General features: G+C 42.7%; 1 protein-coding gene across 1 annotated transcript in view; it reads right to left on the reverse strand.

The window, feature by feature from the left end:
• LOC120914627 (TRPM8 channel-associated factor homolog) overlaps positions 1 to 25,380 on the reverse strand; it is an 88,943-nt gene that overhangs the window by 53,663 nt on the left and 9,900 nt on the right. The window contains exons 2-3 of the mRNA XM_040325311.1: positions 10,935 to 11,554; positions 4,631 to 5,616 (exon numbers count right to left, since the gene is read on the reverse strand). Coding sequence (XP_040181245.1) covers positions 4,631 to 5,616; positions 10,935 to 11,554 — 1,606 coding nt within the window. The remainder of the gene's footprint in view (positions 1 to 4,630; positions 5,617 to 10,934; positions 11,555 to 25,380) is intronic.

The raw sequence follows: 25,380 nt of genomic DNA on the forward strand, positions 1-25,380 counted from the left end.
CGGACACAAGCTTTATATGATCTGGCATTTACATGTAGGTGATATGTATCAAGTGAGAGCACACCTAGTGGAAGGGATCACTGAGTTGTGGAGGAGTGCACTGATATGGTGTAAAGGTAAAAAAGAAGTACAGCAAGTTATTTCAAGAGAGACATTTATTTTACAAATAATTATTTAGAGTTTAAAAAAATGTATAGTGGCATATTACAGTCAGTATTATCCTTATTTGAATTAGTGCTACACTGTTTGTAGAGCTGACCATTAATCATTAAAGAATCAAGATCACGATTCTACCCCCCTGATCTTAAAGTGGAGGTTCCTCTAAAAATAAACTTTTAACATTGCATTTATGAGATTAAAGACTATTAGAATTGGCTGTTTTTTTTTAAAAAATACGTCCGTACATACCGTTTCCTATATGTGTTATCACCGTTGCTTCCGGGTATGATGGTTGGGGCTGGGCGTTCCTAATTGATTGACAGGCATCCGACCGACGCATACAGCGCGTCACGAGATGCCGAAAGAAGCCGAACGTCGGTGCGGCTCTATACGGCGCCTGCGCACCGACGTTCGTCTTCTTTCGGCATCTCGTGACGCGGACCAGTTTCAACATACATGTTTGGTCGTGTGTAGGCGCGAGAGGGCAGATTTCCAGCAAACATTTGCCCGCCGGGCCTTTTCCCAGCAGACAAATATTCCTGGACGTGTTTTAAAACCGTCCGCTGGAATCCTGCCCGCTCGGACATGTACGGTCGTCAGTACAGACCTACCGTACATGTCCGAGCGCCCGCCGTCCCTCGCATGCGTCAAATGAGTTTGACGCATGCGTGGAAGCATTTAAATGGCAGGCCCGCCCACGTCGCCGTGTCATCGCCGCGTCATCGTCGCGGCGACGACGCGGCCACGCCCCGCGTATTGTTTACGCGCGGACTTCTGTACGATGGTTAGTACAGCCATCGTACAGAAGCCCTCGGGCAGACATGTACGGTGAAAACGGTCCGACGGACCGGTTTCATCGTACATGTTTGCTCGTTAGTACCCGGCCTAATAGTCATTAATCTCATAAATGCAATGTTAAAAGTTTATTTTTAGGGGAACCTCCACTTTAACACAGAATTTTCATGATTTTAGTGCAGAGAGTTCTCTGCTCACTGCTAACAGCTGTCAAAAAATAAATAAAAAAAATAGGCAGCCTGCCAAGTTTATCACAACATTGCTTAGGTGGAGATAAAGAGAAACATTGTAACACTTAGTTACAATGCATTGCATGTATCTATCCATGGTTGCCGCTGCCACCCCCTATTCAGGCAAGCGACCCCTTTTTGGGTGCAGGACGCCTGAATTACAGTGGCAAGGTGTATTTTGAAGCACCTGATTAGAGCCATAGGCTCTTAGTTCACCCAGCTGTGTTAGAATTCGCTTTTCTAACACTGAACCGCCTCTCCGCTAATCAGGTGCTAGGGTCTGTTACCTATCACCTGATTGGCTGAAACGACAGGCGCTGCTATTGGACGCCTATTAGGAGGAGAGGACTGGAGATGAGGATGGCAGGAGACGCATGAAGGACCCTGCTCATTGCCGTCACCCACTGCCCCACCAAGACAGGGTAAGTGATGGGCACAGTGGCAGCGTTTGATGGCACAGTGTCTGCACTTGATGACACAGTGTCTGCAATTGATGGGCACACTGGGATCGTTTGGGCACACTGGGATAGTTTGATGGGCACACTGGGATCGTTTGATGGGCACACTGGGATCGTTTGATGGGTACACTGGCAGCGTTTTACGGCACGGTGGCTGCAATTGATGTTTTTTCTTCAAAATGTTTTCAGTTTGTTTGCACCCCTCAAAATTTTTAAGCACCAGCCACCACTGAAAGGAAAGCTTCACTGCTAGTTTCCCTTACCCAAGATGCCAGCACCTGCACCCAAAGCTGAATCGGCCCAGGGACAGACATCCTGGGATCCCTAGACAGCTAATTGTCCTTATATTGAAAGTCAGAGCACAGTATTTGCAGCTGCTGACTTTTAATTTTTTTTTGGGGGGGGGAGACTGGAGCTTCTCTTTAACCTGTTGCCTTGATGTGCAGGTTTTTCTGTTTACAGCAGCAGCCAAATTTCATTATTATTCTGCCCTTAACATGTGTTGTAGTGTGCTGTGACACAGTGGGGTTAATCTACTAAAGCAGTGGTTCTCAACCTTCTAGTGCCGTGACCCCTTGATAAAAATTACCCAAGTTGTTGGGACCCCTAAGAGTAAAATTATTTTCGTAGCGTAGGTTGTCAGCACCCAAGGCAAGACAAGTAATTTGCACCCCTAACCCACTGACATTTAGCCTCCCTTCCACTTGTACAGTATTAAAAGCCATTATGGTACCTTTTAGGATGTAGCACTCTTTCTCTTTGTTCTCCTTTCTTTCCCTTTTATCTCTCTCTATCCTAATTTCTTATCCCCCCCCCCATCCCCCTCTCTAGCCGTCTTTCTTGTTCTCTTATATTTTATCTTCCTTTTTCTTTGTTCGTCCCCCTCTTTTCCTTGACCTTCCATGTATTCTCTATTTTTATTCTCTATTTTTATTCCTTCTCCTACTCCTTGGGGGGGGGGAGTTGGGATGCATGGCAGGGCGTTGGGATGAGTGGCAATGCTGGGGGGAGTTCTGATCAGCCAACTTAGGTGCTCCTAATCAAGGTCATCTGCTGATCTGAGAACTGTAGTGGGGACTTTTAATGTCAACTATAATCACAGGTAGTGTTTCTCATTGTGTCTCTGGCTTCATGGTGTCTCCGACTTTCTTAGCAGTGACACCTATGCTGAAATCAGGAGATAGGGTCTCCTCCAGCCCCTCCCACTTCACATTCGTCACCAGTCAACTAACCTCTAGTCTGCCCCCCTCCCAGCCATGCCGTAAACAGAATGGGCAGCTGCGAAGAGGCTAAGTGGGCGGCTGCAAAAAGGCTGGGAGAGCGGTTCAGGTTTCAGGAACAGCCCAGGATTCGGTGACCCCTGGCAAATCATCATTTCGGGCTTCAGGAACAACCCAGGATTCGGTGACCCCTGGCAAATCATCATTTCGGGCTTCAGGAAAAGCCCAGGATTTGGTGACCCCTGGCAAATCATCATTTGACCCCCAAGTTGAGAACCACTGTACTAAAGGCAAAAAGACTGTGCACTTTGCAAAGTGCAGTTTCACACTGCAAGAGCAGTTGCTCCAGAGCTTAGTAAATGAGCAGAAGCTCTGCTGACTTTCATCAACCAATTGTGCAAGAAAAAAAATATATATTTTTCTTGCATGTGTAGCACTACCCCCAAAGGAGCTGCTGGTTTAAATTTTGGGTGGCACGTTACCTCTATTCTCGCTGTCTAGGGTGAAAGGAGAGTCCAAAGAATTTCAATGTCCACACACAATGTATCTCTTTGGTTTTATTTTGGAGAACTTTAGTAGAAAAGAAGAGTAAGGGGTGGAAGGATAGGTAGGTTCAGGTGCACAGTCACAAAATAAGGAAACACTCCTGTTTCCAGCAAATAGTTCTCGTCGCCACTCTAGCCAGAGTGGGTATTGCTCACCCGGATGTCCCTCTCACTGGCCTAGCAGCTGGGATGCCGCACAAAATAAAGTACAGTCTCTGCCACAAACCTTCCTTTCTCAGTGAGATATTTTGGTCCGGAATCCTCTGCCACATGATTCAGCACCCGGATCTCTTTAGCTTTTCTCACTAGAACCTTTAGACCCGACAAGCGACACTGTCAGACCTCTCGGTGTACGGTACATCCTTGGATGAAGTTTCCAAGCCTTCTCCTAAGGTACCAGCCTCTTGCATGATCCTTACCAGGATAGGTCCTCGTAAGGATCATGCATCAAGTGGCTTCCTCCCGCAGGACGGACAGCACAGGATCACCTCTGCGGTACAGGCCCCAGTCAGACAACTGGGCCCACCAGACGAAGCCGCAGCCCCGGGCCAACGTGGTCCCGGAGCTAGGATTCACAACATGCACCTTCGGCCAGGCGGGCCACGAGGCGCGAACGGACCCCTCCCCAGCATGCACAGCGGGGTAACCACTCCCACTAATTCGCTGCTGAGGGGGACACTTGCTGCCACCCTTGGCCTGGGAGTGGTAATAACTACCCCAGGCGATCAATGGTGGAACACTCCCAGCACAACCATGACTAGAATTGCCTTTAATCACTCTGGTCTGAGCCAAATAGCAGCTCAGACCCCTATTAAATTTGAGGCAGCGCCTGTTCATCAGGAGCAGGGCGCGACACATGTGATCGGGTATTCTTTGCAAAGTGAAGCTTGATCTCATTTACTAAGCTTTGGAGCAACTACCCTTGCAAAGTGCAATTGCACTTTTCAAGGTGCAAAGTCTATTGGTCTTTAATAAATAAACCCCAGTGTAACGTGTTGCAGCATTTGCATTTTGTTTAAATGCAGCATGTTCCATTTTCACCCAATGCACACCAATGTAATATGTTGGTATGGAATGAACCTGTTAGAATCAATGGCCTGTTATTCCACTGGGCCTGTGTTAGGCAACATAGCCCAATGCATACGGTGTGAATGGGCCCTTTGAGATGTAACATACTTTATTTAATGATGAATACAACTTTAAACTGAAGTAATATACTTTACCTTTACTTGTACAGTTGATCTGAAGACTCTGGGGAGGGCTCGCAGGAAGGCTTGTTGCTGGAATAAGTTCTGTTACTATATTTTCAAAGTTTGGCAATGTATTATAAAGCCCAGCTGCAATACGCAATAAAAAGGCTTCCTTGCTTCCACCTTTAACAGGCTGATCTGGACCTACATGTGGCAGTCCATATTTTAGCAGTGTATTAATAAGGGCTCCTTTATATTGATAAAAAGCCTGTTTGTCTTGATCTCTTACAGCCAAAAGTGTTGCACAGTCTTCTGACAGCTTCCTTATCCAAGATGCCAAAGGTTCTTCAATCTTCTGGCTGGTGTCCATCAACATCTTTAACTTGTGAAGAGCCTTGCGGCTTTGATAGCCCCTTGAATGATCTTCGGTGTTTAAAATATAAAGACTACCTGGATAAGCTAAAGCACCCACAATACTGATCCCAAATTGGTTAATGATTTTATTTCCAGGGTAATCTATAAGAGAATCTTTCCCAGAATTTTGATAAGCCCAATGCCAAGCTTGCCCTGCCATAAGAAGTCCTCCTCCTTCAGCAACAAACTCCAGCATGTCCTCTGCATTTTTATCAGAGTAGGATGTACAGCAATAAACACTGAAGGATTTGTTAAAGTCAGACTGCTGAATTTCAAAACCTCCTTCAAGGAACCCCTTCATTTCTCGTAAATTCCACTGTATTCCAATTTTTCCACTTCTTCCATCATCCAGCCAGGAGATGAGGTTGTTGACCAGCTCTTTTTGACTGGGTTGGCTTATTTGATGCTCATGGGTTGCTACAACAACTTTGCCTTTTCCATAGTAAGCAGCTGCTATATATGTTTTTTGAGAATTGTCTTGAATGAGGGGGAAGACCCTCTGACCATGAACAATAAGATGGGATGGGGATCCACTTTCTGGCAGTCGTACGTCTGTGAGCCCGTTCAACAACTGGTTTAGATCCTTGGAAAGATCCCACTCAAACCTAAAAGTAACCCAAAAATGATATTAATTGTTATATAATAGGCTTGGTTTACTTTTACATCTTTCTTGGGTTGGCTTTCTTTTACCAAACATGCATTACCCTTTACTGACCTAGAAGGACTCATCTATATTTAAATATATTTAACCTAAAACATAGCTTTTGTTTTAGCATAAGGTGTCCACATTGTCAGGTGTCCAGCACATGGAGACTCCATTTTTGCTGGTACGGGTAGTTTTTGATCCCTGTTAGCCATAGCAGGAGTCAATAAAACAGATTTAAAGGGATATGTCTCATGAGCTTACAGATAAAAAAAAAACTCAAAAAAATTAAAGCCCAAGTACTTTATTTAGGTAGTTCCAGAAATCCCAGAAGCAGCTCTAGTTTTAATACTTACCCCTTCTCCAGTGATGCTGATCAACCAGGGTTGTGGGTATTGATCCCCACAGACTCACTACTCTACTCTTCTGTGTTGAATGACATCCAGATTAATTCAATGTCCTTTCTGTGAGTGCCACAGTATAATAAAGCAGAGAGTGGCATTGACATCATCACATTGGCAGCACTTTCAGTGTCATTTAGGACCTTCTAGCACCATAAAAGAAGCTAAGAGGAAATGGTACCAGTGTGTCATGTTACCAGATATAAGTCATCTGAATACAAGTGTAGTGATGTGATAATTTCTTTGCCCATGTACCAAGTGTATACTCTTGTTATGCAGTGTTTGTTTGCCCTTTTCCAATATGGTTGCTATGCTCTCTCTCTCTCAATAAGGATGAGGTCACCAGGAGGAGCAGAGGATGGCAAGGGGTTTTGTGGGTAAGTGGGGGGAGAGACAGACATGTGAAGGGAGAGAACACAGGCTGTGTAAGTGCTGCAGATTCATCTCACTGAGACATACATAGAGACTGATAATGATTTCATGTTGTTGCTTGGAAAATACTTATGTTGGATGGTTCACTATATGGTTTTACTTCAATACATGGACTTTCAAATACAATGCTATGTGGATTACTGTCTATGTGGAGATTTATTTCTCAATTGGGATTTCACTTGCTATTCACAAGCCCCAATTAAGTGGAGGCACTGTGCTTGTTAAAGATCCTGTCCTGATCTAAAAGATTATAAAGACTCTGATCCTAAATACTATACAGGTGATGCCATCATACCTCAGTAGCCGCAGAGAGGGAGACAAATAGTGCTACACAAGTAATATAACAAAATACATTTGTATTCCCCCCAGAGGGGAAAAGAGCTGTTGGTTTATATTTGGGCCTGCCGTTACCTTACTGTTCCATATGCTTGTTTCAGGGGTTCTCCTTGAAGAGTTGTCCACAAAAATGTCTGCACCAAACACAAAGTCTCTTTCAGCCTAGGTTCACATTGGAGCGATTTGTCATGCGATTTGAGAGATCAAATCAAATGACAATTCGCAGCCTATTAGCGGCAATCGCACTGTTCCAATCGGTGTGACACAGATTTTGCGGCGCCGCACCGATTTGCAAAAGTAGTTCCTGCACTACTTTTGTCGATTTCAGGTGCGATTTCTATAGACATCTGTGTATGAAGCCACATAAATGTCTATCAAGTAGCACCTGAAATCGCGCTGACCTTGCTCCTTTGAAATCGTGCTACTTCAAGTAAAGTAGCACGATTTCAAAGTAGCATCAGTGTGAACCAGGGCTCAAGGTTTTTATTGAACAGAGTTCTACAACAGAGGGGTAGAGGGATGGCAAAAGACTCAGGTACCTTTGCTTTGCGGATCACGGGTACAACTTAGATCCAGAGGATTAATTCACTTTCACCCTAGATTTTCGGAAACACCAGATAGGCCTACTCTCACTGGCCTAGCAGCTGGTGCGAAGCTCGTCAAAAATCTCTGCCACAGACTTGATAAATGTTGTCTGGCCGTCCCACGATCGTGTCTGGCCGTCCCAAGATCGTGTAACCACTCGCACACTTTGTATAGTTCCAATTAAGTACACAACTCATGGTGCCAAGAATCTTTCAGCCAGGCCGGCAGCACAGTGAGGTAAATTTGCCAGGATAGGTCCTTCAATTAAATCCCACTGGTTCAACTTCCTCCCATAGGTAAGGTAGCGAAGGACCATCCCTGGATTAGTAGGCCCCAGAAACTCCTGGTCCTACTCTCAGTTGCGCAGCCTCGGACCAGCCAACCCGAGGCTACGAAACAGCTCACTCATCCCTGAGGCCAGGAGGGCCATCAGGTCAGGATCGGAAGACCCCGCCAAAACGGTGCCTGTCCCTTAAGTACCCCTCCCCGAAAATGCCCAGTGGGTTAACCACGCCCTCTGAGCTGCTTCTGGGAAAGAGATACCCAATGCATCCAGCCTGCTGCCTTTCCAACCTTGACCTGTGGTAACAGTGACACCTACCGTCAAGGGGGAAATTGTGCAACCCAGCTGAACTGAAACAGAACCAACAATTTAGCATAATCCTTCTGAGCCAAACTACAGCTCAGGCAACTAAAATTTAACAGAGAGCGCCTACTCAATGGGAGCATGGCCCTACACTAGGAAAAACAAAAAAGGTTTGGAGTCCAATGATATTTATTTAATCATAAATGGAAAACCTTTGGACTTCTATGATGAAATAAACACTCTGGGACAATTTAAACTTTGGTATTGTGCTTTTGTTTTCCCCATACCTTCCCCTTTTCACCTAAAGTGCCTTTGAGGCACCTTCATTTTGGGAATCTGCATAGCTAGATTTATTGTACACCACAGTACAGACCTGTCTTCACACAAAACCAGCTCTGCTTCCAAAAAATAAGACATGCTATTTCCAAGCAATCCTTTCTCCTGCCACTGTTGCTTGATAGAGAAATTGGGAAGGAGACTTCAACATATGAGTCTCAACTTGTTCCAAAGCTTTATTGGTACCACATCCTCTACTGCAAGACACTGAAGGATAACTCAAAACCTAACATAAAATAACTACTAGGACTTTAAAGGTACCACACCAAGAAAAATTACCCACATGTTTATTTTACAAAACATTATAAAAGGTTAAAATATCAACATTCACATTGCATGTAGGTTGTTCCCAGAATTAAAAGACTGCAGCCGCCACACAGAAAATAAAAAACTCAGCCAACCACCTCAGAGGCTATATACAGTAGGTCAGGTGAAAAGGATTGCCCCTTAGAAAGCCATGGGGGAAGAAGGAAATAAGGGTATCTTTACCATCAATCATGATAGTCCCAGTGCTCCATGGTCTTGCCTCCCAGAGTCTCCCAAGGATAAGCTGTCTCTCAACACGCATCCAAAAAATCCAAGCTACATGCAATGCAAATTTTTATAGCAGCGATATATTCCTGTTCTCGCTGAGGAAGTGGGCTTTGTCCTGCGAAACATTTTGAAAATTAAGCTATGTATGTGAGATCTTCTTTATGATCCACCTGGGATATAGTCATCAATACTGGCATGATCTGTAACTGCAAAAGTTCTGAAACCACATCTGGATGTTTGACAGTCAAATTTGAATCTTTTATATTGTTTTTTTTTATCAATAAAAATTTAAGTTTTTATCTTGATTTTTTTCTTGGTAGGGTACCTTCAAAATCCTAGTTGTTTGTTTTTTTTAAGTTAGGAATCGAGTTATCTTTCACCGTTGCATGATGGGAGTGCTGAAGCTACACTTCATACATGGATGGCATGGAGTTGGCATGAGAAAATGTACACAACCCCTGTCCATATAGTCCATATGAGTTCACAATTTTCTGTACCATTAAGGGATGTCTTTGTAAACTTCCCGCTTCTATCAATGGCATCCTGTTGTTCGTACAGGGTGCTACCTGAGCTAAAATGCTCATCGTCCTTATGGTTTATGAATTACTGTAGGTATAGTTACATAGTTAGGTTGAAAAAAGGTTGAAAGTTCATCCAGTTCAACCATAATAAAATATATATATATATATATATATATATATATATATATATATATATATATATATAGTATCATACAATCCCATATACCCAGGCGAAAAACCCCAGCAGAGCATGATCCAATTTGCCAAAGCAGGGGAAAAAATTCCTTCCTGATCCCCCGAGAGGCAATCAGATTTTCCCTGGATCAACTTTACCTATAAATGTTAATACCCAGTTATATTATGTACATTTAGGAAAGAATCCAGGCCTTTCTTAAAAAAATCTTCGGAGCTGGCCAGAACCACCTCTACAGGGAGTCTATTCCACATTTTCACAGCTCTTACTGTGAAGAAACCTTTCCGTATTTGGAGATGAAATCTCTTTTCCTCTAGACGTAAAGAGTGCCCCCTTGTCCTCTGTGATGACCGTAAAGTGAATAACTCAACACCAAGTTTACTATATGGACCCCTTATATATTTGTACATGTTGATCATATCCCCCCTTATTCTCCTCTTCTCAAGAGAGAATAAATTCAGTTCCTCTAATCTTTCCTCATAGCTGAGCTCCTCCATGCCTCTTATGAGTTTGGTTGCCCTTCTCTGCACTTTCTTCAGTTACCCGATACCCTTTTTGAGAACTGGGGCCTAAAACTGAACTGCATATTCCAGATGAGGTCTTACTAATGATTTGTACAGGGGGGCAAAATGATCTCTCTCTCTATCTCATTCTCTCTCTCTCTCTCTCTCTCTCTCTCTCTCGCTCTCTCTAGCTCTCTCTAGCTCTCTCTCTCTCTCTCTCTCTCTCTATCTCTCTCCTTGGTATTGCATGCCATTATTTAGCTTATGATCTACCAAAACCCCCAGATCCTTCTCTACTACGGATCCCCCCAGCTGTTCTCCCCCTAGTATGTATGATGCATGCATATTCTTAGCCCCCAAGTGCATACATTTACATGTATCAACATTAAACCTCATCTGCCACATAGTCGCCCAATTAAACAGAGCATTGAGGTTGGCTTGTATTTTAGGATATAGCCTGCAACACTGATCAAGTGGCAAAAATCTAACAGGTGGTTGTACAGAAGTCGATCAGTGGATCGGCTGCTGTACAACCACCCTGCCCGTACATGGACCGAAATTCAGCCGGTCCCTGCTGAACTGGCCAAATTTCAATCCATTTATGGCCAGATAATCATGAAAGGTTAAATAGACAATACGACCTTCAAGATATGCCTATCCAACAAATTAGGTCAACAGAGAAGAGTGCAGTGGTGATTTCCCCTGCCTGTTAGCTGTTGCCTCTGGCAACACAGTGGGTCCATCAAACTCCATGACAGATAGACAAGAGAAACCTATAGGTACAGTAAATATCTCCAAAACGTGCCATCTTTTTTTTATTATCCATAATTTTAATAAATGTGAAGGTACTTACTTAACCATTAGTGATGATATAGGGATTTGTGGAGTTGGCTCATATACACCTTTTTGTCCGTAGTCACTCAAGAAATGGATTCCAGCTACACTTGTCACTTTGTTTCCCGGATAATCAAGTAAAACATTTTTAGACTTGTTTTTGATCATCCAGTACCAAGCTTGGCCTGCAATTAATAGTCCTTTGCCCTCTTTTAAAGCCGTAATGAGCTCATTGGACTGACTGTCATCATAGGCGTTCACACAATAAACCCCAAATCTGTCCTGGAAATCAAAGGTGGATTCAACCACGTGGCCTTTGTCAGACAGCATCTGAGTCACTGATGAAAATTTGTTATGGATTCCCACTAGTGAGTCGGCAGAGGGCTTAAGCCACTCTATGGCATTCTGGATGAACTGGCTGAAGTTAGGACTCGTGACATAATTTTCATGTGTCATCACCACCAGACGTCCCTTTCCATACTGTGATGCAGCAATCAGCACTTGACCCAAAGGATTCACGATCACTGGAAAAGCTGAATCTCCATAAAGTAATAAATCACAAGGTACAGCTTCTTCAATAAAGTTCAAGGATTTGATATTCTTAACAAGAGTTTTGTAGGATTCTGTAGGATCCATGACCTAAAAAAGATATTATTATGTGAAACATATAGATACAATATTGAACTTTTCCCTAGAGTCTAAATCCTTAAAGCGGTGGTTCCCCTAAAAATAATCTTTTGACATTGCATTTGCTATAATAATTACAATTAGAATCGGCTGGTTTTATGTAAAAAATACCTCCGTACTTAGCGTTTGGTATATTCGTTCCCACCGCCACTTCCGGGTACGATGCTGGCGGTGGGCGTTCCTAATTGATGGACAGGCATCCGACCGACGCATCCATCGCGTCACGAGATGCCGAAAGAAGCCGAACGTCGGTGCGGCTCTATACGGCGCATGCGCACCGACGTTCGGCTTCTTTCGGCATCTCGTGACGCGATGGATGCGTCGGTCGGATGCCTGTCCATCAATTAGGAACGCCCACCGCCAGCACCGCCTGAATTATAAGAACGAACATAAGGACACCAATCCAGAAATCCGAAAGAACGAAAAACATTTGGATAATTTATTTTTTCGTATTTTCTATTATAATTAAATTATTAACCATTATTATAGTTTTTTATTATTTATTAGTAATTAAAGTTCACCCATTAAACAGTTTTTTCAAACAATCCCCTTAGCTTCATGCTCGTTTTGTCTAGGGGAATCGGCTAGTTGTTTTAAAATATGAGCCGTACTTACCGTTTTCGAGATGCATCTTCTCCGTCGCTTCCAGGTATGGGTCTTCGGGAGCGGGCGTTCCTTCTTGATTGACAGTCTTCCGAGAGGCTTCCGACGGTCGCATCCATCGCGTCACTAGTAGCCGAAAGAAGCCGAACGTCGGTGCGGCTCTATACTGCGCCTGCGCACCGACGTTTGGCTTCTTTCGGAAAATCGTGACGCGATGGATGCGACCGTCGGAAGCCTCTCGGAAGACTGTCAATCAAAATAGGAACGCCCAGTCCCGCAGCCCATACCCGGAAGCGGCGGAGAAGATGCATCTCGTAAACGGTAAGTACAGCTCATATTTTAAAACAACTAGCCGATTCCCCTAGACAAAACGAGCATCCATCTAAGGGGAAAAAGTGTCCTGTGCGGGTGAACCTCCGCTTTAATAATAATAAAAAAATAATAATTATAATTTAATGGTTTATAACTATTATTATAAGTAATGGAATTTTCTTTCAAATTTGGCTACTTGTTAGTGAACGTAACGAATACGAATTCATCCAAAGTTACGAATTAGCCAAAATAACAAATGCCGCATCTAAACGAATGGAGCGTAACGAGTACGAATGCATCCAAAGTTACGAATTATCCAAATAAGGAATACTGCATCTATACGAATGAAATGTAACAAATTCAAATGCATCCGAAGTTACAAATTATCGAAATAACAAATGTCGTTCCTAATGAATGATCTAAAAACCAAAAAAAAAACTGAATATAACGGAAAAAAAAAACGGCAGTGCACATGTCTAGTGTCAATGACATTCCTTTTGGGCTTCAATATCTCCACACAGCCTGGGCTTTCAGTAAAATGCTGCACTAAACAGTGCTTAACCTCTTGACCACCGCCCCATGTCAAAAAGACGTCCTCTTTTTAAAGTTGAATATCTCGATAACGGCAGCAGCTGCTGCCACAACCGAGATATTCATCTTTTCAGGGGGCGGTGGTGTACACGATAACGGCGGTCTCCGCGGCGGATTCGCCGCGAGATCGCCGTTATCGGTGGCGGGAGAGGGCCCCCCCCCTCCCGCCGCTCTCCCGCGCCCTCCGCCGCTTACCGGAGCCGTCGGTAGCGGCGGAGGGGATCGGATGTGTCCGGCAGCTGAGCGGGGACGGGACTGAAGGAGAAATCTCCTTCACCCGTCCTCATAGCTCTGCTGGGCGGAAGTGACGTCAAAACGTCAGTCCTGCCCAGCCTCTTAAAGAAACATTTTTTTTTTTTGTCATTTGAAAAAATGACATTTTTTTTTTTTATTTTTTTTTTTTGCATTTAAGTCTAATTATGAGATCTGAGGTCTTTTTGACCCCAGATCTCATATTTAAGAGGACCTGTCATGCTTTTTTCTATTACAAGGGATGTTTACATTCCTTGTAATAGGAATAAAAGTGATCAATTTTTTTTTTTTTTTCAGTGTAAAAAATTATAAAACTAAATAAAAATAAATAAGAAAACCAAAACATTTTTTTTTAAAGCGCCCCGTCCCGACGAGCTCGCGCGCAGAAGCAAACGCATACGCGAGTAGCGCCCGCATATGAAAACAGTGTTCAAACCACACAAGTGAGGTATCGCCGCGATCGTTAGAGTGAGAGCAATAATTCTAGCCCTAGACCTACTCTGCAACTCAAAAAATGCAACCTGTAGAATTTTTTAAACGTCGCCTATCGAGATTTTTAAGGGTAAAAGTTTGACGCCATGCCACGAGCGGGCGCAATTTTTAAGCGTGACATGTTGGGTATCATTTTACTCGGCGTAACATTATCTTTCACAATATATAAAAAAATTGGGCAAAATGTATTGTTGTCTTATTTTTTAATTCAAAAAAGTGATTTTTATCCAAAAAAAGTGCGCTTGTAAGACCGCTGCGCAAATACGGTGTGACAAAAAGTATTGCAATGACTGCCATTTTATTCCCTAGGATGTCTGCTAAAAAAAAATATATAATGTTTGGGGGTTCTGATTAATTTTCTAGCAAAAAAATTGTGATTTTCACATGAAGGAGAGAAGTGCCAGAATTAACCCGGTGGGCAAGTGGTTAAAGAATATGTAAACTCAGCATGTCATATTCCTGATCTGAAAAACAAACTGCTTTGTTGTCTCTTTAAATCACCCAAACTGCTCTGAGAATCCATGGTCATGTATAAAAAAAAAATTGTTGTAAAAAAATGTATAAAAAGAGTAAAAAAAAAAAAAAGATATAAAACAGTTTAAAAACATATATTCTAAAAAAAGGAAACTAAATAAAATTTACCTAAATCCATTATAATTCACTTTTGGTCCATCCCGGACCATCAGGTTTGGGCGAAATTTGGTGTAGGGGACCTTAAGGACATTATGCCGACAGGGACATTTTTCTCATTCAGGGACCTCTTGATTCAATTAAATTTGCCTAGATGGATGTATTTCCGTTATCAGCTGCACCATGCTGCCCGAGCTCTATTTCTGGGGCCTATCACCATAGCCATGGACCTCATTGAGGAGCTTTTGGCTCAGGAGTCCCTAACCAAGCCTCTCTCTTGCCTCTATCTGTCGCTACTTAGCTTGGACTCACCTGAGGTGGAGAGGCTCTGGGAGGTTTGGAAAGTGGATATCCCTTCATTAGAAAGAGAGGATTGGGAGGATTGTTTTGAGGACAGCTCTAAGCTAGTTATCTCCTCCAGAGATAAACTGATTCAAGCCAAGTTCCTACATAGGGTTTAATACACCCCACAGAGATTGCACAGACTATAGCCTCAGAGGGACCCCATATGTGGCAGGTGTCACCTGGATATTGGTATGTATATGCCCCTGTTGATGGCTTTGAGCCGAAACGCTTCGGGTTATCTACTATCCCATACTGCTTTTAAACTGTATCACGTGATTTTATTAATTTTATTTAATAAAAAACCTTCAAAGGTTTTTTTGATCTGCACCATTGGGAGCATTTTTCTTTTTGTTTCCTACCATCACACTGATTGTGTTCCTTCATGAGCTCGGCCATTCCATTGCTGGCCTTGCATATCCGGGTTCCTGTTCCAGAAGCGAGGTATCTGTTCCAGACTGGTTCCATCTTCCACTTGGAGTGACCATCCCTGCAGACCCATTCTTACAGAGCCCAGGGTCCGGTGCGACCACCATGCCTGATTTGACTCACTGCTAGTACTAGTATGTGACGTCCACCATCGCTGGTAAGAGTACCTATTTCTTATTTGATATCTATTGAGGATTGCTTCCGACAAGCCATTACTACTGACTTCATTTGAATTGTTATTACATGTGAAGTGACTCACTCATTGGGAACACACCTATGAACTATTCACTTCATCCATCACACCTGGTTGGTGATTCCATTCACCTATTTGGAAACACCTGCATGGACTTCAAACAGCAATACATTCATGCTGTGTGAATCGGATGCTTACTTTTTAGTTTGTTTTTCACTTTCCAATTTATGTGAATTTGGCAGTACTTTCACGGATTCATTAGCGCTGCACTTATTTTTCTATATTGGTACGTATTACCATATGTTCTTGAGCTGTTCCAGTGTGGTTCAGTTCTGGGCGCCAGTTTTCAAAGCCGTTAACGGTCATCTTCAGCTATCCCTGGAACTGTCTCCTGAACCAGCACTGCTAGGTATACAGGAGGATGTTCAGATGTCCCGCTACACCAAACTCTTGATTTCTTATTTTATGTATTATGCTAAGAAAGCTATTTTGCTTAATTAATTTATCATTTAGAAACTATGCTATGTTGTATTTTAGCTTTATACAGTTTTATGCTTAATTTTTATACTTTCTTTTGGCTCCTACATATTTTTATATTTTTGGTGTAAGATTTGTCTTTCTTGATAAGAATTCATGTGTCCCCAAATTGTGCTATTATATGTGACATGGAAAGGGCCCCTATGAACGTAATGATTAGGGATGAGCTTCGTGTTCGAGTCGAACTCATGTTCGACTCGAACATCGTAAGTTCGACCGTTCATCGAAATACAAACGTTACGGGCCGTTCGCGAAAAATTAGAGTGGCGTGTCACGGCCCATAATTCACTGCGGCATCGCAGTGCATTGCTGGCTGATGCTTGGCCAATCACAGCTTGCAAAAAAAAAACGAGAGCCATAATTGGCTTTGGCCAATTATGGCTCAGGGGGTTTAGTACACGCCCCACACTATATAAGACCGCCTGGAAGTCGGCCTTGAGTAGTGTGTTGCGGTGGTTTACAGAGAGAGACAGAGAGAGAGAGAGTGTAATTTTTTGGAGTTAGATAGAGCAGGCAGGCTAGTCAGAGTTACAGTGTGTAGAGGATATATATGCATCCCAGGTGTTGTGTATATATATTTATACGCTGTATTGAGTTTAGCTAGATCAGCTCTTCCTAATATACTGACAGGCAGGCAGGTTGATTGTGCTAGCTGCAGTATTTTCACGTGGTGTACTGTCTGTGTCCTCTGCACAGTGTGCACCTAAAGCTACGTAAAGCTGGTGTTCTCATATTAATTCCTACAGGCAGAGATCTGCTCATATTAATACCAGTTCTTGATCTAATATTTCACAGCAGGGCCCATTCCTGCGCCCATCAAGAGTAACTATGAGGACTTAGTGTTGTGGCACCAGCGCCAGCACCAAAGGCCCAATTTTTCTACCACTGTTCAACAATGGCATGTAATTACAATTCTTGATATAATAGTTCATAGCAGTGCGTTCCAGCGCCCACCAAGAGTAACCGTGAGGACTTAAAGTGTTGTGGCAACACTAACACCTAGGGCCCAAATTTCGGCAGAGTATATACGGCAGGCCCCTACTTACAAACGACTCCTATTTGCAAACGGAAGGAGACAACAGGAAGTGAGAGGAAATCTCCCCCTAGGAAGGGAAATTCTCTTCTGTAAGAGGTGTCTCCTGTCCACTAATGCTTTATCACAAAAAAAATTTTAAAAAAAAAAACATTTGTCATTGGGACAGAATGTGAGGTGCAATCTTCTGAACAGATGCGCACAGACAGCAAAACAAATGTTTTCCAAAAAGCTTAAAAATAGATTTTTTGGCTGGAGCTACACTTTAAAAAAGTACCAGTTCAAAATTACAAACAGATTCTACTTAACAACAAATCTACAGTGCCTGTCTTGTTTGCACCGCCTGTATAATGCTGTTCAAAGTATATAGGGCCAATGGGGCTGGTAATGACCTGGGGGGAGGGGGGAAACCCATGCTATTTTTCTCAATGATTTTCATTCATATTACAGGGACCAGACATTACATTAAAGCCGCAGGCAGTTTTAAATGACTTTTTTCTTATAGTAATATCATTTTGTGCAGGGACAGTTCTAAACACGGGAAACATGTGCCACTTCACAGGAATACTATAGATACCCAGCAGGTACGATATTTAACCACTTGCCTACTGTGCACATACACCCCCTTCTTGCCCAGACGAGATTTTAGCTTCCGGCACTGCGTCGCTTTAACTGACAATTGCGCGGTCGTGCGACGTGGCTCCCAAACAAAATTGACGCCCTTTTTTCCTCACAAATAGAGCTTTCTTTTGGTGGTATTTGATCGCCTGTGCGGTTTTTATTTTTTGGGCTATAAATAAAAAAGCGTCAATTTTGAAAAAAAACTGAAAATTTTTAACTTTTTGCTATAATAAATATCCCATTTTTTTTTTATATATTTTTTTTCTCAGTTTAGGCCGATACGTATTATTCTACATATTTTTGGGTAAAAAAAAAAAATCGCAACAACCTGGTTTGCGCAAAAGTTATATTGCCTACAAAATAGGGGACATAATGATTTTTTTTCTTTTTTACTACGAATGGCGGCGATCTGCGTTTTTTTTTCGGGACTGCGACATTATAGCGGACACATCGGACATTTTTGACACATTTTTGGGACCATTCACATTTATACTGCGATCAGTGCTATAAATATGCATTGATTACTGTATAAATGTGACTGGCAGGGAAGGGGTTAACCACTAGGGGGCGGGGAAAAGGTTAAATGTGTAGCCTATTGTGTGTTCTAACTGTAGGGGGAGGGGGGTGACTGGGGGAGGTGACCGATCTGTGTCCCTATGTACAAGGGACACAGATCAGTCTCCTCTCTCCCTGACAGGACGTGGAGCTCTGTGTCCCTGCTCAGTTACTGGGCACGTGCACTGTGTTCCTAGTGACGCGACGGGTGCGGCGCGCGCTCTAGAGGCTTTAAATGACAGGACGTCATATGACTGTCGGAACAATACAGCATTCCGCCCGCCCGCCCGTCATTTGACGGTGGGCAGGTGTGAAGTGGATAAAGGAATTTTTCAAAAAAAAATTCACTTTAAGCATCATTAACCACTTAAGACCCGGACCATTATGCAGCTAAAGGACCATGCCCCTTTTGTAATTCGGCACTGCGTCGTTTTAACTGACAATTGCGCGGTCGTGTGACGTGGCTCCAAAAACAAAATTGACGTCCTTTTTTTTCCCACAAATAGAGCTTTCTTTTGGTGGTATTTGATCACCTCTGCGGTTTTTATTTTTTGCGCTATAAACAAAAGTAGAGCGACAATTTTGAAAAAAATTCTATATTTTTTACTTTTTGCTATAATAAAAATCCCCCAAAAAAATATAAAAAAAAACATTTTGTTCCTCAGTTTAGGCCGATACGTATTCTTCTACCTATTTTTGGTAAAAAAAATCGCAATAAGCGTTTATCGATTGGTTTGTGCAAAATTTATAGCGTTTACAAAATAGGAGATCGTTTTATTGCATTTTTATAAAAAAAAAATTTTTTACTACTAATGGCGATCAGCGATTTTTTTTTTTTTTTTTTTTCGTGACTGCGACATTATGGCGGACACATCGGACAATTTTGACACATTTTTGGAACCATTGTCATTTTCACAGCAAAAAATGCTATAAAAATGCATTGTTTACTGTTAAAATGACAGTGCAGTTTAGGAGTTAACCACTAGGGGGCACTGTAGGGGTTATGTGTGACCTCATATGTTTTTCTAACTGTAGGGGGGTCGGGGCTGGACGTGTGATGTCATTGATCGTGTTTCCCTATATTAGGGAACACACGATCAATGAAGCTGCCACTGTGAAGAACGGGGAAGCTGTGTTTACACACAGCTCTCCCCGTTCTTCAGCTCTGGGGGACCGATCGCGGGACTCCGGTGGCGATCGGGTCCAAGGGTCCCGCGGCCGCGGAGCTTCAGACCGGGTCGCGGGCGCACGCCCGCGACCCACGGCTGTGTACTTAAAGAGGATGTACAGGTAGGTGCTTGTGCCCAGCCGTGCCATTATGCCGACGTATATCTGCAGGAGGCGGTCCTTAAGTGGTTAAAAAAAAATTGCTGTGCGAAGCAAAAGTGTTCGGGTTTGACTTGAAGAAAAGGTGGAAACATGACTTGTGTCCTCATGCACCAGGCTACCTCTGATCTGTCACATTTAGGTCTGGAAAAATAAAAAAGGATGTCCTTTTCCATAAAAAAAAATGTGACCTGAATGCCCACAAGTCAATTCATATCTGGACTCCTGTTAGACCTACATGGAGCTTTTAATCAGGTGTTTTAATCAGTGGCGGCTGGTGCTCAATTTTTTTTTGGGGGGGGGGGGGGGGTGCAAACAAAAAAAACATCAATTGCTGCCACTGTGCCATCAAACACAGCTACTGTGCCCATTAATTGCAGCCACTGTGCCATCATACACAGCCACTGGTCCACAGGATAAACTGAAAGGCGGACTTGATTGTTCGCAAGCCCCACGTGCAGAGCCCGCCAGGAAGTTGACACTGCGCTGCGATAATCACAGGCAGTGAGACATTTCCCGGTCTCTGCAGCCGTGCATCGGAACAATGTCTCACTGCCTGTGATCAGGGCCGCTGATAAGCCAGTACAACTGGCCCTGTTGTAGGGGGCCCGGACCAGCAGGGGTCCGGATGGCAACCCCCTTTTTTTGTTTTTTTAGGGGTCCGGAGGCCCACAGGGTCCCAGATGACAACTCCCCTTTTTTTTTTTATTTTTTATAAAAAATATATATATTTTTTTTAATATGTTTTTATTTTAATTTTTATTAAAGGGCCATTTTTTTTTTTTTTTAGGGGTCCGGAGGTCCCCAGGGGCCCGGAGGCCCACAGGGTCCCAGATGACAACTCCCCTTTTTTTTATTTATTTTTTATTAAAAAAATATATATATTTTTTAATATATTTTTATTTGAATTTTTATTAAAGGGCCATTTTTTTTTTTTTTTAGGGGTCCGGAGGTCCCCAGGGGCCCGGAGGCCCACAGGGTCCCAGATGGCAACTCCCCTTTTTTTTATTTATTTTTTATAAAAAAAATATATATTTTTTTTAATATATTTTTATTTTAATTTTTATTAAAGGGCCATTTTTTTTTTTAGGGGTCCGGAGGTCCCCAGGGGCCCGGAGGCCCACAGGGTCCCAGATGACAACTCCCCTTTTTTTATTTATTTTTTATAAAAAAATATATATATTTTTTTTAATATATTTTTATTTTAATTTTTATTAAAGGGCCATTTTTTTTTTAGAGGTCCGGGGGTTCCCAGGGATCCGAAGGCCTACAGGGTCCCAAATGACAACTCCCCTTTTTTTTATTTATTTTTTATTAAAAAAATATATATTTTTTTTAATATATTTTTATTTTAATTTTTATTAAAGGGCCATTTTTTTTTAGAGGTCCGGGGGTTCCCAGGGATCCGAAGGCCTACAGGGTCCCAGATGACAACTCCCCTTTTTTTTATTTATTTTTTATAAAAAATATATATATTTTTTTTAATATATTTTTATTTTAATTTTTATTAAAGGGCCATTTTTTTTTTTTTTTTAGGGGTCCGGGGGTTCCCAGGGGTCCGAAGGCCCCCAGGGCCCCGGATGGCAACCCCCCTTTTTTTATTTATTTTTTATAAAAAAATATATATTTTTTCTAATATATATATATTTTTTTTTTTTATTAAAGGGACAATTTTTTTTTCTTAGGGGTACGGGGGTCCCCAGGGGACCGGACATCCCCAGGGCCCGGGATGAAAAAAAAACTTTTTTTTATAAAAAAAATAAATACATTTTTATATATTTTTTTATTTCATATATATATATATATATTATTATTAAAGGTCCCCAGATGGCAATCCCCCTTTTTTTATAAATTCTTTTTTTTTTCATATTATTTTATTTCATTTTTTTTCTTTTTATTCCTTATATATGTATATGTATATGTATATATATATATATATATATATATATATATATATATATATATATATATATATATATATTAAAGGGCTCATGAGGTCTCCATGTGGCAAACCCCCCCTTTTTTTTTTTTTTTTATAAATGTTTTTTTTTTTTAATTAAAGGGCCCAGAGGTCCCCAGGGCCCTGAATGGCAACCCCCCCCTTTTTTTTTATAAATGTTTATTTATTTATTTTATATATTTATTTATTTTTATTTTTTCATTTTTCATTTTTATTAATAATTTGTAAAGGGCCCCCCTCCGCTTCTCAATTCGCGGCAGCCCCCCCCCTCCCGCTTCTCAATTTCAATTTCAGACGGCAGCCCCCCCCCCCCCCGGTTCTCTGCTCCAGGTGCCTACCAATGCCGCCAATCCCGTAACGTGCTACATGCGGCGGTCGGGTTCCCTCGGGGAGCGATCCGGGACGACAGCGCGGCTATTTGTTTATAGCCGCTCCGTCGCGATCGCTCCCCGGAGCTGAAGAACGGGGAGAGCCGTATGTAAACACGGCTTCCCCGTGCTTCACTGTGGCGGCTGCATCGATCGAATGATCCCTTTTATAGGGAGACTCGATCGATGACGTCACTCCTACAGCCACACCCCCCTACAGTTGTAAACACACACTAAGTGAACACTAAATCCTACAGCGCCCCCTGTGGTTAACTCCCAAACTGCAACTGTCATTTTCACAATAAACAATGCAATTTAATGCATTTTTTGCTGTGAAAATGACAATGGTCCCAAAAATGTGTCAAAATTGTCCGAAGTGTCCGCCATAATGTCGCAGTCACGAAAAAAATCGCTGATCGCCACCATTAGTAGTAAAAAAAAAAATATTTTATAAAAATGCAATAAAACTATCCCCTATTTTGTAAACACTATAAATTTTGAGCAAAAAAAACGATAAACGCTTATTGCGATTTTTTTTACCAAAAATAGGTAGAAGAATACGTATCGGCCTAAACTGAGGAAAAAAAATGTATATATGTTTTTGGGGGATATTTATTACAGCAAAAAGTAAAAAATATTGCATTTTTTTCAAAATTGTCGCTCTATTTTTGTTTATAGCGCAAAAAATAAAAACCGCAAAGGTGATCAAATACCACCAAAAGAAAGCTCTAATTGTGGGGAAAAAAGGACGCCAATTTTGTTTGGGAGCCACGCCGCACGACCGCGCAATTGTCTGTTAAAGCGACGCAGTGCCGAATTGTAAAAAACCTTTGGGTCATGTAGCAGCATATTGGTCCGGTCCTTAAGTGGTTAAAGCAGGGGTTCACCCAAAAAAAAAAAAATTTTATATCACATCTAGCAGAGCCAGCATACTATGGACATTTACTTTTGGCGGGTTTTTTTTTTCCCTCCGTACATACCTTTATATTCTGTTTTTGTCCAGGGCTTCCGCGTTCTGATGACTGTGGCACTGGGCGTTCCTATCCCTGCCTCAGGGTTCCGATGACTGCGTGACTGGGCGTTCCTATCCTTCGGTTCGATAATTGACGGCTTGTGAAACAGGTGATCTGTCGCACAACGCGCATCACCAGATGTTGGGAAATTGCCGAGCTTCGAGTCGGCTCTATACGGCGCCTGCGCAGTAAGCTCTACACGGCGGGCGCAGGCGCCGTATAGTGCCGACTAGCAGCTCGGCCATTTCCGGAAATCTGGTGACGCGCGTTGTGCGACAGGTCACCTGTTTCACAAGCCGTCAATCGTCGAACCGAAGGATAGGAACGCCCAGTCCCGCAGTCATCGGAACCCTGAGGCAGGGATAGGAACGCACAGTGCCACAGTCATCAGAACGCGGAAGCCCTGCACCAAATCAGAATATAAAGGTATGTATGGAGAAAAAAAAAACCTGCCGAAAGTAAATGCCCTTAGGCTCCATTCACACCTTGGCGACAAAACGCCCGACGCTCGATACGCTGGAGGGGCGAATTTCCATTGCTGTCTATGAGATGGTTCACATCTCACGCCGAACGCCGAAACGCCTGCCGCCTGAAAACAAGTCCTGAACCCTTTTTTTCAGGCGTCATTGGCGTTCGGCCATAGACAGCAATGGAAATGATTTGTGTAAAAAAAAAAAAAAAAAGTTACACAAATTGCGGCAAAATACGCCGTATACGCGGCGTTACTTGTCGCCTAGGTGTGAATGCAGCCTTACTATGTTGGCTCTAATGTTAAAAATTCGTTTTTAGGGTGAACCTCCACTTTAAGAAAGTCAGCACCTCACAGCATGTTACACATGACAGAGTCATAGAACACCTGCTATACTCTCATAATGATAATGACCATGAGCACACAATAGGGAGTCAGGGGACTGAGCCTCAGCCTGTGTGATGTGTCAGTGTGTGTGTGTGTCAGTGTGTGTCAGTGTGTGTGTGTGATGTGTCAGTGTGTGCAGGGGGATTGCTTGCCTGTGGACCAGCGTCGGGATTACACTTTCATTCTGCCTCCTCAGTGATCAGTGTCTCTCTCTGAGGTAAGGGAACCGCATTACAATTGTATCCATACGCCGAGGAAAGCATACAGTGAGACAAAGTACACTGATGCAGAGAAGGGATTGTATGCCTCCCCCCGAAAATGAAGAAAAAGTCCCTCTTCTTCTCTCACCTCCTGGGCCCCTCTATTAATATGATGGGGCTCAGGAAGGTACTATATACCTTGCCAATCTTCAGAATGGCACGGCTGGGCACAAACACGTACCTGTACGTCCTCTTTAACCACTTCGTTACCGGACCTATTTTGGCACTTTTCTCCTTTATGTAAAAATCACAATTTTTTGCTAAAAAATTCATCAGAACCCCCAAACATTAAATATTTTTTTTTAGCAGACACCCTAGGGAATAAAATGGCGGTCATTGCAACTTTTTTTCTTGCACGGTATTTGCGCAATAATTTTTCAAACGCCTTTTTTTAGGGAAAAAAACAGTTTCATGAATTAAAAAATAACAAAACAGTAAAGTTAGCCCAATTTTTTTGTATAATGTGAAAGACGATGTTACGCCGAGTAAATAGATACCTAACATGTCACGCTTTAAAATTGCGCACACTCATGGAATGGCGCCAAACTTTGGTACTTAAAAATCTCCATAGGCGACGCTTTAAATTTTTTTACAGGTTACTATTTTTGAGTTACAGAGGAGGTCTAGGGCAAGAATTATTGCTCTCGCTCTAACGATCGCGGCGATACCTCACTTGTGTGATTTGAACACCGTTTTCATATGCGGGCGCTACTCGCGTATGCGTTCGCTTCTGCGCGCGAGCTCGTCGGGACGGGGCGCTTTAAAAAAAATGTTGTTTTCTTATTTATTTTTATTTATTTTATTACTTTTTACACTGAAAAAAAAAAAATGTGATCACTTTTATTCCTATTATAAGGAATGTAAACATCCCTTGTAATAGAAAAAAGCATGACAGGTCCTCTTAAATATGAGATCTGGGGTCAAAAAGACCTCAGATCTCATAATTAGACTAAAATGCAAGAAAAAAAAAATTGAAACTGTCATTTTTTCAAATGACAAAAAAAAAATGTTTCTTTAAGAGGCTGGGCGGGACTGACGTTTTGACGTCACTTCCGCCCAGCAGAGCTATGGGGACGGGCGAAGGAGATTTTTCCTTCAGTCTCGTCCCCAGTCAGCAGCTGAACGCACCCGATCTCCTCCGCCGCTACCGACGGCTCCGGTAAGTGGCGGAGGGCGCGGGAGAGCGGCAGGAGGGGGGGGCCCCTCTCCCGCCACCGATAACGGCGATCTCGCGGTGAACTTGCCGCGGAGACCGCCGTTATCGTGTACCGGACCGCGCACACTAAAGATAGATACCTCGGTTGTGGCAGCAGCTGCTGCCGTTACCGAGATATCATCGTGCGCAGGTCTGGAAGTGGTTAAAGGGTCACTAAAGGAAACATTTTTTTTTTGCTGAAATGACTGT

Source organism: Rana temporaria, chromosome 9, assembly GCF_905171775.1.
Source record: "Rana temporaria chromosome 9, aRanTem1.1, whole genome shotgun sequence".
Taxonomy (NCBI): Eukaryota; Metazoa; Chordata; class Amphibia; order Anura; family Ranidae; genus Rana; species Rana temporaria.